The 17,716-nt window shown below is 42.6% G+C and overlaps 1 protein-coding gene across 7 annotated transcripts in view; it reads left to right on the top strand.

Annotated features, from left to right (window-relative positions):
* The window catches only part of RGS6 (regulator of G protein signaling 6), a 205,396-nt gene that overhangs the window by 133,512 nt on the left and 54,168 nt on the right, over positions 1-17,716 (top strand). For all 7 annotated transcript variants that reach the window (XR_014220485.1, XR_014220486.1, XM_082225573.1 and 4 more), the window contains 5 exons: positions 9,182-9,232; positions 10,032-10,138; positions 12,272-12,323; positions 15,316-15,380; positions 16,984-17,060. Coding sequence is in view for 5 of the 7 variants with exons in the window: in XM_082225573.1 (XP_082081699.1) it covers positions 9,182-9,232; positions 10,032-10,138; positions 12,272-12,323; positions 15,316-15,380; positions 16,984-17,060 (352 nt within the window). In the remaining 2 variants the exon portion in view is untranslated. The remainder of the gene's footprint in view (positions 1-9,181; positions 9,233-10,031; positions 10,139-12,271; positions 12,324-15,315; positions 15,381-16,983; positions 17,061-17,716) is intronic.

The following is a 17,716-nucleotide window of genomic DNA, read 5'->3' as shown; positions in this document are numbered from 1 at the left end:
ACAGGACATTTAACTCGCAGGTTGAAACTTCAAATTCAATTTCTGGCAAGTCTCAGAAGGGCATAAAAGGATTTCATGCTCTTTCCTTCTCAGCTTTCCAATTAATGTTTCTGGTGTGCCACAGAGCTCAGATCCTGGGCGTAGCAGTTAAAGGTTTCCTGGGACTCTGATGTTGACAAGAATTCTATCAAGGAATAAGATGAAAGAAGATTCCCCCTTCCTTGGAAAAATGAGATAACGATTCCATTTCACTACTGCTAATAAATTGAATGATGTCCAGCCCAAATCTTGAATGTATTTTATTTGCAGGCAGCTGATTGGGAATTTATTCACTAATCTTGGCTTTGGTTTTGAAATGAGGTCTTTGCATACCTACAAGTAGGAATAGGGCTTAGAAAATATATATTCTCGAGCCCACCTTCCAATGTGAATTCCTTCTCAATCTAGAACAGGCCTCGGCAACCTAAGGCCCATGGACCACAAGCGGCCCACCGGGGTCATTTAACCAGCCCACAAGCCGCCCCTGAACTGAACCGTCCACCTGGTGAGTCCCTGCACACTGCATTAAACCGGACTCACTTCCGCAGTGCCAGAAATCGCATCTGCGCAGACACAGACGCTGGAAATTGTGGGTGCGCGCACTCATGCTTGCGCACATTCCTTTTTTAAAAAAATATATTTTTATTAGTTTTACAAGAAATTTTAAGACAGTACTAACATATACAAAGACATACAAACATGTATAATTTCATAAACAAATTTTCATAAACTACGTTCCTCAGACTTCCCCATACCTCCCCTTTCTGCATCCCAATGCCCAAAGTTTTTCAGCAACTTCTAATAATTCTGTCAAAGGTATGTCTTACTAGCATTTCCTTCAATCTGGTATTATCTCGCTGTAACCCTTTCATTCTAAAAACCTTGACATCTTAACCTTCATCAAGTTTGTAGTAGTCCTTAAGATAAATTTTAAATTTCTTCCATTCTTCTTCTGCCGTCTCTTTCCCCTGATCGCGGATTCTGCCGGTCATCTCCGCCAATGTCATATAGTCCATCACTTTCATCTGCCATTCTTCCAGAGTTGGTAGATCTTGTGTCTTCCAATACTTTGCGATGAGCATGCTTGCGCACATTCCAGCCCACAGAAGGATCTCTGCTGGAGTGAACCGGCCCAGGCGAGGTAAACCTTGCCGACCCCTGATCTAGAAGGTGGAGATGGCACTGATCTCGACCCATTTCATAAAGACTCCTGGTTTTAATCCCTCTATTGTTGCTATCTTATTCACCAAAAAAGTGAGAAGGATCAAGAAATCACAAGAAAGGGATCTGAACCCTGAGGGAGAAATATGCCATATAAACATAATATACGGTGTGTGTGTGTGTGTGTGTGTGTGTGTGTGTGTGTGTGTAAAATGGAAAAGGGTCAACTCTCTTAAGTAATATTGAATAATATTGTACAAAATATCTAGTTCTGATGTTACGCTGTCAATTTCATATTTCATTTCTGTTTGCCATTGTGATATACTGGTTAAGTGTCTTTGGACCAAGGCTGAGACCCATGTCCAACTCGCCCCTCCACCATGAGATTGTAATACTCTGTTTCTTGAGTCATTTTTGGAGAAAGCAATTTATATATTCAGTCATCATCATCATGAACAACAGTAATAGAGCTCACTTGGTAACCTTGGTGCACCATCTCTTAGCCAAGCCTACCAACCAGAGTTGTTGTGAAGATAAATGGAGCAGGGGAAGAACTATGGAAAGAACCAACACTGAGCTTATTGGGGGAGACATGGGATACATGGTTAATAAATAAATAAAATTATTCGAAGTGTTTTGGAACAGGTAGCAGACAGATTGGTGGTGTGGCACCACTCAACTGACCTGGTGCTTATCAGGAGGGGTGAGGTGGTGGCCGAATCAGTGCAGTGCAAACACACCCGTGCCAGATTGTCTGCACAAGTGCGTTTCCACCACGCTGACCTTACCTCTGTCTCCCAGTAAGCAGCAGTGGCAAAATCAGCTGGAGGCCTCCTCTGCCCAGTGGAAAGAAGGCAGCCTTTCAGATATAGGAGGCCTCAGCCTGACTCTTCTTGATATGTCATAGGCAGTGCTGCCATGACACACCCCGGAGGCAAGGTGCAGAAAATAAAGGGAGCGCTCTGCTCTCATTGCTCAAACGCTCCATGCTGCTGTTTCTTTCTTGATGCATCTGGCTGGCAGCAAACAGAGCAATTACCACATGCTGATACTGAAAGTGAAGCAATTACTGCACTTTCAGATGGAAGTGCCAGGATTTTTCATGCTGACATGAGCACTTATTTACATATGAATTACAGGGGGGAAATACTATTAAATGGTTTTCGGACATTGTGGCGCAACATGGTGTTACATGGAAAATCCCTTGTCTGGCAGGCGAATTAGGGGGGAAGAATCATAAGCCCTCTGATAGCAGGTCCCACACATTCTGTCTTGCTGATGCACTCTAAGGGCTTCAAACAGGAAAAGAAAGAAGACAGGCAACAGACTTGGGAGAGAGCTGGATGCTGCATCAAAAGTGCTTTGCCTTCCCTTCTAGCTGAAGACTGGATTTTGTGGGCAGCAGAGGAGGCAAACCAGGAGGAGGTGCCCAAACCAGGATCAGGTTTTGGAAGGTGTTCCCCACAGCTCTCTCTGCTAAAGCTGCAAACAGAGAATGTTAGCATCAAGGCAGTGATGGGAGCTGCTATTTCCTGTTTTGGAGATACAAGATAGACAATTTTGGTCTTTCTAATTATACCTTATTTCTGCATGCAAATCTTTGCCCCCAGAGGGAACTTTAATGACCTTTGGTAGCTGCAATAAAATGTTTGACATGACTAGCATTTGTATAGCATGAAATATGAAAATTAGCCTTAGAATACTGCCTAGTCTGCCGAGACTAAACCCCACTCTTTAATTTTCCAGGCCCTTTGTGGGCATTTTTCTTGTACTTGCAGTTATGCTCTGCACATTTAATAAGTAGCTGTTGCAGTAGTAGCAGCGGTAAAATGATAGTGATGCTGGTGATGATTTTCATGGCAATCCATCAACAAATATTCTCTGGAGCAAAAAGCAAAACAAGGTACAATTTTAAAAAGTATTTAAATACAGAAAACAATAAAAATACAAAGGTAAAGGGACCCCTGACAATTAAGTCCAGTCGCGAACAGCTCTGGGGTTGCGGTGCTCATCTCGCTTTACAGGCTGAGGGAGCTGGCGTTTGTCCGCTTCTGCAGACAGTTTTTCCAAGTCACGTGGCCAGCATGACTAAGCTGCTTCTGGCGAAACCAGAGCAGCGAACAGAAACACCGTTTACCTTCCCGCTGGAGCGGTACCTATTTATCTACTTGCACTTTGGGGCGTGCTTTCAAACTGCTAGGTTGGCAGGAGCTGGGACTGAACAATGGGAGCGCACCTCGTCACAGGGATTCAGACTACCGAACTTTCAGTCAGCAAGCCCAAGCGGCACAGTGGTTTAACCCACAGCGCCACCCGCGTCCCAAAAAATACAAATTGTTCCATCTAATGGAAAAAGGATATCATCACGAGCAGTTCTTTTTCCACACCAGAAACTATGTAGACTGTTTCATATTGTTCACCTCATCAAATATTATAAATGTGGTAGCAAGAAACACATTGCCCCCCCAAAAAAGAGGTGCTTAATTCAAAAGAGACCACAGATTTGCATAACATTTGAATACACTAGAATATACTAATTTAGAAAACGATTACTGTAATTTAACCAGAAATACAATAAATCCCATCCTAGTGGGAAAAGCTTTGACCAGGTGGCCTGTGTGCCTGCTTTGTCTCCTTTCAAGGTGTTAACTGTATGGGCAACTTCAAGGCCTCCTTTATCTTTAAACATGACTTGAGCTGGACATCCCTGCGGATAGAGGGCTGTCCTCTGTGAAGAAGGGCACATGGCTACCCTAACTGTGAAGAAGTATGAGGAGGCAGACAGGCTCAAGAAATTGTGGCTGATTTCTTGTGAGCTTTGCAATCTTCCTAAAAGTGATGGGACATAAAAACAGTGTATCTCAGACAGTGGTGATTCAAATCCATTGTATCTATAATTCCTCTAGCTCTCAAACTTGATATTTCCATTTCCCCCCCTCCCCTCTTTCCTTGATTGCCTTGCTGTTTGTCATTGTGACAGACGCTTGTCTGGTTACATTTTCAAGGAACAGTGGGATCTAATATTTATGAGGAAATAGTTGGAGATATAGAGCTGCTATCCTGTCTCCATAATACTTCGTTAAATGAATGAGCGACTTGGCAGTTTATGATCTGATTCACCGTTTTCTCAGTGTTGTGTAAGTTCATTTTTGCAGCGCAACGCTAACTGATCCAAGAAGTAAGGAACAAGCACATCTCCTAATTGCTGCTTCTTTGCGTATTACCCATAAATGTTGTATTGAATTATTTCTGTAGGATAACATCCTTGAGATGTTTGATTTGGCCACAGAGCGACATGCCTTAGTCACCCATTTGGAATACTGTCCCATTTGGATTTACTGTAACACGCTCTGCGTGGGTCTGCCTTTGGTCCAAGCTATCTGACAGACTGTATTCCCTCATATCAGCCTGCCCAGGTTTTGAGATCTCCAGGGGAGAGCCTTCTCTCGGTCCCACCACCCTCACAGCCATACTTAGTTGGGATGCGGGAAAGGGCCTTCTTGTTGGCTTCTCCCGGACTCTGGAACTCCATGCCTGGAGAAGCTAGACTGGCTCCTCTACTAGTTGTCTTTCTGCCAACAGATGAAGACTTTCTTGTTCCAACAGGTTTTGGGGAACTGATGGCTTTTAGTAAAAGAGCCTGTGCTGTGCTGCTTTTATTGTAATTATTGGTATGGGTTTAATAGATTTATGTAGTTTTTATTCTATCAATGTTTAACTGTTTTTAAATTATTATTATTATTGTTTTTCTGTTTTAAGTGGTCCTTATTTTTATCTGAAATCTGCCTTGAGCCCCCATCAGGGGGAAAAGGTGGTGTGTGTGTGTGTGTGTGTGTGTGTGTAACAACAACTTGTTTCCTCCTCTTTTTTGTTTGCCTTACTTTGTTTTGTTTTTTTAACTACTAGGGGCTGCTGGACATCCTATATTGCTTGCCAACCCTGACTACCTCCTTTGCCAAACTTCCATCCTTTACCTCTTACCCAAATTTCCAGTCACTGTGACTCCTTCTGCCCCAGCCACCCCCACCCTAACCCTGCCAACCCACCTCCCTGTTGCCAGTCCCTGTTTCCCTGCAGGCCACCCACAGGTGTCACTGCCACAACCCACAATTTGCCCCAAACTCCCCTATCCGCTCAAAACGTGCTCCAATCCCAAGATCCCACTGCCACCCACAGGAGGAGAGTTTTTCTCCTCTGTGCTCCATCCTGCCAGCAGAAGTAAGTGGGTTGCAGCATGAGGTGAAAGACTTTCTCCTCTTCAGAGGACATGGGAAGACCCACCTGGGCCATCTTTTGTCTGCTCACTCGCTCAGCCTGTTTGCTTTGCTTGATCGCCTTGCCTGCTGTTGCATGCTGCAGTTGCAGCACATAATGATAGCCTTAGGTTTTGTATATAGGAAGAATTTTTTCCCCCGAAAAAAAAGAAAGGAGAGGAATAAGGTAGGGGTGGGAAACCTGTGGTCCCCCAGATGTTGCTGCACTCTGGCTCTCACCATCTTTGGCCATTAGCTACACTGGTAGGAGCTGATGGTGGTTGGAATCCAATAATAATAATAATAATAATAATAATAATAATAATAATAATAATAATAATTTATTTTTACCCCGCCCATCTGGCTGGGTTTCTCCAGCCACTCTGGGCGGCTTCCAAAAAAGATTAAAAATACATTAAAATGTCACAAATTAAAAACTTCCCTGAACAGGGCTGCCTTCAGATGTCTTCTGAATGTCAGGTAGTTATTTATCTCTTTGACATTTGATGGGAGGGCGTTCCACAGGGCAGGCAACACTACCGAGAAGGCCCTCTGCCTGTTTCCCTGTAGCTTTGCTTCTCGCAATGAGGGAACCGCCAGAAGGCCCTCGGCACTGGATCTCAGCATCCGGGCAGAACGATGGGGGTGGAGACGCCAACAACATCTGGAGGGCAGCAGATTCCTCACGCCTCCTATAAGGGATGAAATCTGAAATGTTGCCTATGTAGCTTCCATTTCTAACCGTGTGTGCTAGGTATAATAGCTGCACAGAGCCAGGAAGAGTTGCTCCCTTGGTCAGTTCTGGGGAGATGAATGTTGCCAACTTTTATACTGACCCTCCTCCTGTACATGAAAAGCCGGCTGACAGCAGCAGTTCACTGTCTGAGGCCTTGGCCTTGCACATCACTTTATCTTCATGCTGCAGAGCCAGTGAAATCGTTGGCAGTCACATTTGTTACTTGTGGCCAAATGGAGTTGCCCGACTTCCTAACATAGGCAGGCAGGCTCCCTAAGATTAAGAGAGCCACAATACAGTATTCATATAGGTCTGCTATAAAACAGGGGTGAGTTGGAACCTCAGGCTCAGGAGCCAAAGGAGGCCCTCCAGGTCTCGCTTTCCTGCTTTCAGGAAATGGGAGTGTGTGTGTGTATATATAGAAACTTCCATTACCCTGATCACTGGTGTGTGGTCTAGAAACATCCCTATAAAGAAATTTGGACTCTCTCTCTCTCTCTCTCTCTCTCTCTCTCTCTCACACACACACACACACACACGAAAACATGCAGTCATTGCTGACATCTACCGCCACCCCGTTGCCCCTCCTTCCCAAATCTCCCGCTGTTTATCTCTCTGTACATCAGCCATTACTGCTGCTTTCCTCCTAAAAATGCAAGAGATTTGGAAGCCAAATAATGGCCCCTCTTGTGTGCTAATGCCCTGGATAGCAGCAGTCCCTTTGTCAGTCGCAGACACCAGTGGGCCCATTTTTATCCTGTTTTCTGCATTCTGCTGGCTTTGATTTCAAAAATATGCAATGGGGGTTAAAGCTTTCTGCTTCTTTCCTGCATGATTAAGAAGGGCACCACAACTAACATATTCATTATAGAACATGTTTACAGGGCCAGAGACTTGAGAGGGAAAACTTTGGTTCTGGAAGGCATTGTAGTGGATAAGAAGATGAGCTCCATGGGAAATTTAACCCTGCTTGCTTGTTATGAGATAAGGAGGTTTGTTTGTCTGTTTGTTTTTGTGTTATAGCCCACTCTTTTTTGTAGAAAATAAACTGTAAGTCAGAGGCTTTCAGAAGACTTTTATTTTTTAATAGTGCCCATAGGAATTAGGGAGTTAGCTGACCCCTGGCAGATTGCAGAAAGCAGTTTTCATTGCACACAGGTGGTGTAGTGGCAATAAAGGTTTATTATTATTATTCTTTATTTTAGAAAATACAGCAGTTTTAGAAAAAAAAGCCCATGAATAGCATGTAATAGCATATGATGCAGCCTGCATAATCACACACATGCACACACATATGTGAGTGTTTTCTTTGTTGGATTAATGGCATCTGGGGAGGAGGGTGTGGAGATATGTCTGTTTTCTTGATGAATGCTGATCAGACACATGAGTATTAGCAGTGACACTAATTAACAGGGGGAGGAAACGCTTGTCATTATCCTGGGGGGAGTAATCATTTTTGGCAGGTGATAATTAATGGTCTGGCAAAGTCAACAGGAAGATAATCTGTCAGCCTTGGGGAAAGCTAGGGACCCACCATTAAAAAAAAAAACTACTTTCGTTTCTCGGTGCCTCTCAGGAGTCCTTTGGGCTTTCAAAAATGGTACACATAAAGGGGTGATTGTGCGGTGTTTCTGGAGTTATCTTTGTACAAGCTTTGCAAATCTTCAGAAACTCCAAATTGTTTTGGAGTGTGGAAGGATGGCTGGCTGACTTGATTGATTGATTGATTGATTGATTGATTGACTGACTGTTTCATTGATTGATTGGGAGGCATAAATATTTGATTTGAAAATCTGGTTACTGTCCTAAGCAATAAGTTGCCCGAGACACTGAAGGTATTGCTGTGTGTAATGTTTCTAACTTGCTGCAAACTGGGGACAGCAAACACTGTACCCTACAGATATAACTCCCATAAGTCCTAGCTAGCATGGCCAATGGCCAAGGATGATGGAAGCTGTTATCCTGCAGCATGGGCTCCCCATCAGTGCTGTCACATTGCACATCCAACAGGTGAGAAGACGGTAGAACAGAGAGAGTTCTGCCTCCAGTGCCAGAGGCAGCATGGCTCTGAACGACAGTTGATGCTTGTGGGGTTCCTGTGGACATCTGGTTGGCCTCTGTGAAAACAGGCTGTTGGGCTAGATGGACCACTGCTCTGATGAATGAAGGGTGTGCATGAGTGCGTGTAGAAACTAGCCTCCTATATAAAAGGTAAAATGGCACATTTGTTGCTTTACTCATCTTTGCTTCTGGCCCTGAAGGCTGGTGTGTGGCCTTCAGAAGATTGCCTAGAAGGGAGTGCAGCCATTGGGCTTAAGAAGGTTCCCTGGCCTTCCCTGTTTTACAGTGGTACCTCGGGTTACATACGCTTCAGGTTACATATGCTTCAGGTTACAGACTCCGCTAACCCAGAAATAGTGCTTCAGGTTAAGAACAGAACAGGTTAAGAACAGGTTTGCTTCAGGATGAGAACAGAAATCGTGCTTCAGCGGCGCAGCAGGAGGAGGAGGCCCCATTAGCTAAAGTGGTGCTTCAGGTTAAGAACAGTTTCAGTTTAAGTACAGACCTCTGGAACGAATTAAGTACTTAACCCGAGGTACCACTGTAATTAGAAACGGATACAACATTGCCAAGAAGTGTCAGCATTTAAACTGACAGCGTGACAGTGGGAACCACATCAAAGAAAAAAAAGAAAGATGCATCCTGCCTCTACTGACTATATTCCTCATTTGCTGACTTCATCTTTGCTAATCTGTTGCAAGAGAACTTGAAAGTCTCGTCCTCACCTACCAGAGCGGGGGTGGGGGCTCAACAGTTATCCTGGTTCTCCTCCTGATGACAACGTTGCTCCTGCTGTAAAACAAAACATCCTGGAGCCACACCCCTCCCCACAGCATTTCCTCTCCACCACACCACTAAAAATAGTTCTTATTGCTTATGTATTCTTTGTCTCATTCCTTTTGGTTTTCTTCCTTTCCTTTCCTTTCCCTAGGGACTGACATAGTGCAGTGGCTCATGAAGAATCTCAACATTGAAGACCCAGGTAATTTGTTCTTCCAATGCCAAAATATATATAAGCTTGGGGTTTGGTATTATCTATGGCTTGCAATATTGTATGCTATAATATTAAACTCAGAATCTTGTGATTCTGTGGCAACCCAAACTGAAGGGTTAAGAATTTGTTGCCAGATTCAGGGAACACTGTTTCTGAGACCCAGGTGGGAAAAGTGACCACAAGGTGAAAGAGGGGTTGAAAGTAGTTTCGTGCCATCCCTAAATGAATTCATTTTCTCTTCTGAGTTCTCCAGAATTCTCTCTACCACATTTGGATTGACGAAAACCTTAGAGAAGGATAGGGAGAGGCCTACCACACATTCAGAATTGTGGTAAACTCTTCCAGAACTTGAGAATTTTATTATTATGATATATTAAGATAGTTTTTAAAGTTTTCTGGGCCACAGACTTGTCATATGTTGAGGCTATTTCAGTGATTGCAGAGGCATTACAGCAGAACCTGGGGCTGCGATCCTGTACCCACTTACCTGGGAAGAAGCTCCAATGAATTGGGGTTTGTATGTCTCTGAATGAAGGCACCAGATGTATCTCTGTGGTTAGGGACTCCCACAGCTTAGGGCCTATCACAGAGAATGTCCTCTTTTGGGCCGCCACCAGGCTCTGAGGGTGGAGGAAGTACCAAGAGGGGCCCCCCTCTGCCAATTTTAGCACCCAGGCGTGTCTGTAAGGAAGGAGGTGGTCATGGCTCAGGGATTGCCACCCTAGGCCTTGGGAGATGTTGCTTTGTACAGATATTTGACATATATTTTTTCTGCCTTAATTTCCAGCTGAAGCAATACATATGGGAAGTCTCATTGCAGCACAGGGATACATTTTCCCAATCTCAGATCATGTACTTACTTTGAAGGATGATGGGACTTTCTATCGCTTTCAGGTAATTTGGATTACACAACGACCCAACACCCTCCTTGATATGAACTTCCTGCTTTCTCCTTGACAAGAGGAATAAACCTAGAGTAAAGGCATTCCATCACACACCTGCTGCCTTCTAACTTTTGGAGGAGCTGCTTTAGTTGTTTGACAGCAGCATGGAAATGCTTAACTTTTATTATAACTAAGCAGTGCTGTTGACATTAACAGATGCTTATATATAAAGTTAAGTTTGGGGGGTTGGCTTGTTTTAACTGTGACAAAGATTCATTTTTAACTAGTAGGGCTAGGTGTTGAGTCTCACACCTTTTTGGTTGCTAGCCATGTGTTCTACCACATACTTATGCCCCGTGGCATGGCATCTTATGATCAGTCTCATGCCCATTGGCAGCTGACAGACCCACAATGCGATGGCACAAGGGAAGTTATAGAACTATTTCAGTCTGCCTTGGTCAGATCCCATCTGGAGTACTGTGTCCAGTTCTGGGAACCACAGTTTAATAAGGATACAGTGGTACTTGTGGATTTTTGACATTCGAGAACTGAAATGTATGACAATGGAGGCATTCGGGAACTTAGGTACCACTGTATTAATGAGCTAGAATGTGTGCAAAGTAGGGTGGCCAAGATGATAAAGGGTCTGGAAACCAAGCCTTCTGAGGAGCAGTTGTGGGAGTTAGGTATGTTTAGCCTGGATAAGAAGAGACTGAGAGGAGATATGATAGCCATCTTCAAATATCTAAAGAGGTGTCACATGGAAGATGGAGCAAGTATGTTTTCTCCTGCTTCGGAGCCTAGGACCTGAACCAGTTACAAGAAAGGACATTCCAGCTATACATCTGGAATACTTTTCTGGTGATAAGAGCTGTTCAGCAGTGGAACAGACTCCCACGAGAGGTGGTGGACTTTCTTCTTCCTTGGAGGTTTTTAAGCAGAGGTTATATGACCATCTGTGTTAGTTGTGATTCCTCCATCTGTGTTAGTTGTGATTCCTCCATCTGTGTTAGTTGTGATTCCTCCATCTGTGTTAGTTGTGATTCCTGCATCTCAGGGGGTTGGACTAGATTACCCTCAGGATTCCTCCCAACTTCCTCCCAACTCTAAAGTTCTACGATGAGACTTGAGTCTTTCAGCTTGTTTTGACTGCCCAAACCACATCAATACACACATTTCTGGGGGGAAATTCACCATCTTCTTCCTGCCGGAATGCCTACACATCTTGGTTACGTCACATGACTTTATATCAGTTTTCTTCATATGAGGAGGCAATGAAAGAAAATATAATTCTCACAATATTTTACAACTGATCAAATCTTGTTTTTATTAATATTTCTCATTAATGTAAGAATGTACTGTATACCTGATGGAGTGTCTCCACCCCAATCATTCAGCCCGAACACTGAGGTCCAGCACCGAGGGCCTTCTGGCAGTTCCCTCATTGCGAGAAGTGAGGTTACAGGGACCAAGACAGAGGGCCTTCTCAGTAATGGCGCCCACCCTGTGGAAAGCCCTCCCATCAGATGTCAAGGAAATAAGCAGCTATCCTATTTTTAAAAGACATCTGAAGGCAGCCCTGTTTAGGGAAGTTTTCAATATTTAATGCTGTATTGTTTTTAACACTCGATTGGGAGCCACCCAGAGTGGCTGGGGAGCCTCAGCCAGATGGGCAGGGTATAAATAAATTATTATTATTATTATTATTATTATTATTATTATTATTATTGCTATCCCGCACACAGCCGGGCTATTCAAATCCCATTTACTTTAACTGTGGTAAGAACTGCCACCATGGTCTAGTTTCTGGTCATCCGGTTAGCATTAGGAATAATTGTCATAATTAACTTGGATATTAATATTATGTGCTGTTGATGTTTTAAAGTGATGTTTTACACACACACACACACACACACACACACAGAGAGAGAGAGAGACAAATAGTTTTTAAAATTGTTTATATACATGCAATTGTTTTAACTGTTTTTTATATGTGTAACTGTTGTAAATATGTTTTTGTTATATTGTAAATTACTTTGGGATGCCTCATGAGAAGTGATTGAAAAACATATTAATTATGATAACAGCAATAATTATATTTGGATGAATGCATCATAGTGATAAAAAAATCACTGTTTTTCAGGCTCCATATTTTTGGCCTTCAAATTGTTGGGAACCAGAAAACACAGACTATGGTGAGAATTGGGGTGATGTCATTTTTTAAATGTTATTTGTAAATGTATCTCCAGTGACCAAGTCGTTCTAAAAAGAGATTATTCATTATATGACCCACATTGCTTCTCCTTTCCCATGTAAGAAACAGTTCTATTCGTATGACTAGAGCTGGACTGTCTTTCAGTTTGGATGATAATAATAATATTAACCCTCATTCAACTGACATGCAGCATCTCCTGGAGCAAATTCATGATATATAAAATGAGCAAGCACAAGAGACATTATGGGATGAATTATTAAATTAACAGTAGATTTTTTTCCCTCCCCAAGAGCAGTGTTTCCCTCTTCCTAGCTGAACACTTGAAAATTGCCAAGGGTCTTGGTGGCCCACTTAATGATTTCTCTTTCTGTTGTAGCAATTGTAATATGCTGTGCTAGGTGCTGAATTATTTTTAATTGTATCCTTCTGGCTTCTTTTATTTCTCATATTATACTTACTGTATGTAATACAATTTGAACTCTATGGAAATTTAAATTTAATGCAACGGATGTGCATATTGTGTTAAACATCTTAATCCTGGCCTCCCAGTAACTTTTAACTAATATAATATATAAAAGAACGGCAGATATATGTCAACAGATCGCTCTAGTTTTTAATTACTGTGAATCATTTCTCCAGGGCTCTTCAATCTCATAGTGTTTGGGGAGATTTAAAAACTGTTATGTTTTTCCTGTGTACTCATGCCTTATCTAGTTCTGCCACTAGGGGCCCCAGTGTAACCTTGCACCAGAGCTACCCTGAGTTGGGGCCCCAGAGGCATTTGGGGAGAAATTAAAACCATGGGCACCAGCCACAGTGTTTCAGTGGCTGTCAAGACCACCTCCCTCCCCTTTTTTTGCTTCTGCTCTGTTGGCGCCCACCTGCCTCAAGGCAAGCAGAGCTGAGCCGAAGTCACATCACAGTTCTGCCCCCACTTCCCATACATTCATTTTACCCTGGAAACATTACAGTCATACCTCGAGTTGAAGTTTCTTCAGGTTGAATGCTTTCGGGTCGCGCTCCGCTGCGACCCGGAAGTAATGGAACGCACATGCACGGAAGCGGCGAATCGCGACCTGCAGATGCACAGTCGCGGGTTGCGTTCGCTTCAGGATATGAACGGGGCTCCGGAACGGATCCCCTTCGCATCCTGAGGTACCACTGTACAGTGTTTTTCAGAGCCAACCCTACTATTAAGCTGGTTTTGGGTGCCATGATTGGGCAGCAAATTGTTAGTTGTTTAATTTATTATTGTTGCATTTTTACTATGGGGGAGGAGTGCTTGTGCAGTTTGTGCCTCTAATGCCAAATAATTTGACAGCCTTTGTTACTAAGCACCTTGATTTAGGATAGGGGCACCACTTGTTGCTCCCCTTGGGCCGGCCGTGGTGATATTAATTGTTGTGTGAAAAGGTCCTTGGGCAGACATTAAGAGTAATTTCAATAGCGCTGAGCCGTATACAAAATTGCGTACAGAGCAGAGCAGAGATTAAGTTAATATGGAAATTAAGATAGGACTTTGTTCAGATGCAACAGTGTCGATCTACAGCTGCAGATATGAATGCAGTCCCTGTGTATAAAATGATTGCATTGTAAAATGCCTTAAGGTTATTGCCATCTAGCATCATTAGTATGGTTTTTGTACGAAGGTCAGACTGTGATCTGTGGATGAATTTGGTGTTCTGTACGATAAATGATGATATAGCCTGGATGCTAATATGTAGTCTGGCTGATCAATAAACTGTTCTCTAACCAAAATTAGAAATCCCTTAACAGCAGTAAATGAAAATGGCGTTGCATTGATGTATAGCGGGGGAAAAGAAGAGTGATCAGTTTATATTAGCGGCTGGTGTCTGGCGTTGGGAAAGAAATAACAGTGGTTTATGAGCTAATAAACCACAGAATTCTCTATTAAATGTCTGAACAGCTTGAGTACTAATGCATAAAAGGAATATGTCAGCATTGTTATCTTTAGCTGTCTCTATGCGTTATTGCTGTCTCTTCTACAGCCTTACTCCTCTCACGCTGAAATGATAAAATCAATTTTTTCATTCAACCGGGGCACTGGCAAAGGAAATGAATATACCTGTGCTCATAAAACAAGGGCTTTTGGCAGTGCGTTTTTTTTTACAGGTTGACCAGAAGCAATTTATGACCACACAAAACAAACAAACAAAAACCCTTTCTTCCCTGTCACTGCACAATTTTTAATAAATATATTGTAGGATTTGTAGTTATAGTTGGAAGCAGAGTTGCCATCACTGTGGAAGTCATATAATGGTAATCACATTTAATCTCTTATTTAACTGTTAATAACTCCAACAAGTCAGTAAGAAAAAAAGATGTATAACAAACAATCCTTCTCCTTCTATAGGCATTGAGTCCATTGTGCAGCTGTCTAAGCTGTTCTGAGTCCATTTTATTTCAGTGGGAGATATTTAAGCAGGTGCTTCATGCTTAAGAGATGGCAATTTCTGTTCCCTTATAACTGGCAAAATCCATCCAGTCAGTAACCCAATACATTGCTGCATTTGCATTGCAGGCTGTTGGACCAGATGAGTTTTGGGGCTGCCATTTTAACCATGGGCACATTTTTTAAGGGAAATACATCCTAGCGCGTAGAGCATGCACAGGGAACCATCTCGAAAGACTAGCACTCACAGTCAAAATTCTTCTCCCATGTTATTCATGCTGACGTTTTGCTAAGATTTATTTTATTATCATTTATTCTGTTTGTATCCTACCAATCATCATGAAGTAGCTCAGGGAAGCATTTGTATGATACACACAACAATTCTACAGACATGCTCAGAATTTCTGGGTACCCAGAAATGATTTTTTTTGTGATTCTGGCCTCTGAAAAATGTGATTTCGTAGTTAGGGGAGTTGGTCCACACCTGTGGCTGGTTGTTTTTTCCTGTAGCAACTGTCCTTGCCTTAATAGTGACATTTTGTTTTCTTTCTCTCCATAGCCATCTATCTTTGCAAGAGGACCATGCAGAACAAAGCGAGGCTGGAGCTGGCGGATTATGAAGCCGTAGGTATACTGATTTTACAGTTACAAAGTGTAATGTTGTCCTCTAAAGCAAACCTCTTTTCTTTGTACAACAAACTTGAAGGTGGGATCTGTGCTTTCTAATCGTTGCTTCTATCTGGAAATTCTTAAATAAATGTCAAGAAATTCATGCTCTTTCACTTTTTGGATGCTTGTTAAACCACAGTGGATGTTTATTCCTTCACAACCCAGTGCTTCCTCTGGCTTGCTAAACAGATACACATTCCATCCCTGCAACCCAGGCAGAACTGCCAGTTGACTCTAACCACCAACCATGGTATATTAAAAATTTTTATACGCTATATCATCACTCTTTACAGGGTTTTACTCCCACACATTTCCAACTTCATTATTTATAAATTCAGTTACAAATCTTTGCTTACTATCAGCTAGTCAATTGTGCGGGTTATAAAGCTTCTTTATGAATCACAAAGGGTTTACTCAGAGCCAACAGTCACGCTCTGGTATACATGCAGAGAAGGCATGGCACCAAAATGCCGTATTCTGGGGCCTATTGAGAGCAATAATTATCAGACAAGGCCAAACGATTAGATCATCTTTCATTTTTTTCAAGCCCATAGCTCACGTGATGAGCAACCCCATCAACACTTGCCTGGTTAATTAAAGATAAGAGTGGTGTATGGCTTTAACAGAAGCTCTTGTTAAAAGTAGGAACTCCATTTTTTTTAGGGGTGATTTTGTTTCTGTGGTTGCAAACAAACCATTGGATATATTACTGCAGATGTTTTGGAGGTTTTTGTAATTCTTTTTTACTGCTATCTGTTTTTCCTTTGTTTATACCTTCTTTTCCCATTCTTTTGTCTATATGTGATTTCGTATCTATCTATTTAATTTTTTTAGGCAAGGCATGTTGTCTGCATATTCTGGCTCATGGTGGATATGTCTCTTAAAATGGCTGGGCTTTAATATTTAGTCCACTGTGTTGGCAAGGCCAATGATGCCTTCCTATACAAGTCAATATGTCATTTTAGATAGTGAACTTACTAAATGAGATTCCCATTGAGGCATTTCCATAGTGTAGGTTGCTTCAGTAATACATTGGGGGGGGGGCTGGGTAGAGAGAGAAAAATACACATAATGGATACGTTATATGGAAAGAATTGAGCTAAAATTGAGTGCTTTCAAGTCCTACTGACTTGATTGAAATGTTAGGTAGATACTTGAAACTCTCCCATTTAAGTCAATGGGACGCTAAAAATGCTGACTCAAATCCTCTCTACCAATGCCACACTGACATCAAGACCATGGGACTCATCTTATGTGAAGCGAACAGACAGCAGCTAAATAATTCCCAAAATACTGGGGTACATGAAACAAAGGGGGGTGCACACCAGTAACACAAGAAAGGTGGTTTCATGCCCTGCTACAACTCAAGGTATTGTGCTCTGTTCTTTACTCCTTTATGCCCAATGCAATTTCCATTCTTGTCATTTCAACTGCCGCCGCCATTGCTTTGTGACTGTCCGGCTTTGCAGATACACGTGACTGACGTTATAATGAGAGGTTCATTTTGAGCACGGGTTGGTATAATTGGTGGCTCGCCTCATCTTCCTCTCTCGTTTAGGAGAACTTGGCAAGACTCCAGAGAGCTTTTGCAAGAAAGTGGGAATTCATCTTCATGCAAGCTGAAGCTCAAGTGAAGTAGGTACCAAGTGAACGAATCTTCTGGGGAGAGAATGTCTTAAGGCTAACCATTCCTTCTTAAAGCTTAGGTTTCAAGGGTACGTTTCCCTTCCCCTCTGCAAAGTGGAGGGAATTGAAAGATGCATTCCGTTCAGGATCTGAACAGCTAACATCCCTTCACCGCATAGTTGGCTCCATTCACAAGGAGAACCTCTCCATTGATGGCATCAGCCACCAGACATGTGCAGCTCTGGCATGATGATTCTTGGCACAATGATGTGGTCTTCATATGGTTGCCTCTTCGCCCTTCCCCCTCCCCCAAAAATGCTGTCTTTGGATGAAGGGCAGTATATAAATTTAATAAAACATGCATAAACATCACCCATATTTTCTATGGGTGATACCCAGTGCCGCACAAGCAGATTTCCACTTGTTCAATGGGACTTCTCCTTCCTCTGCAGTCCACCATGTGTGCGCATACACACACATGTGCACACCAATTGTCTCTGGTGGGGCCCTCATTGGATATCACCCTGTGCATGGCTTGTACATGGAAAGGGCAGGTGGGAATGATGGCGTTAGGCCTAATTTGTCATTGTGAATGGTTGACTATTGAGTCATCACCTGCTGTTGAACCAATGAATCATTTCAGTGATTTTGCATATTCTCCAAAC

This window comes from Podarcis vaucheri, assembly GCF_965113315.1.
Source record: "Podarcis vaucheri genome assembly, chromosome: 1".
Classification (NCBI taxonomy): Eukaryota; Metazoa; Chordata; class Lepidosauria; order Squamata; family Lacertidae; genus Podarcis; species Podarcis vaucheri.
The sequence above is the reverse complement of the archived record's forward strand: the minus strand, read 5'-3'. Positions and strand labels throughout refer to the sequence as shown.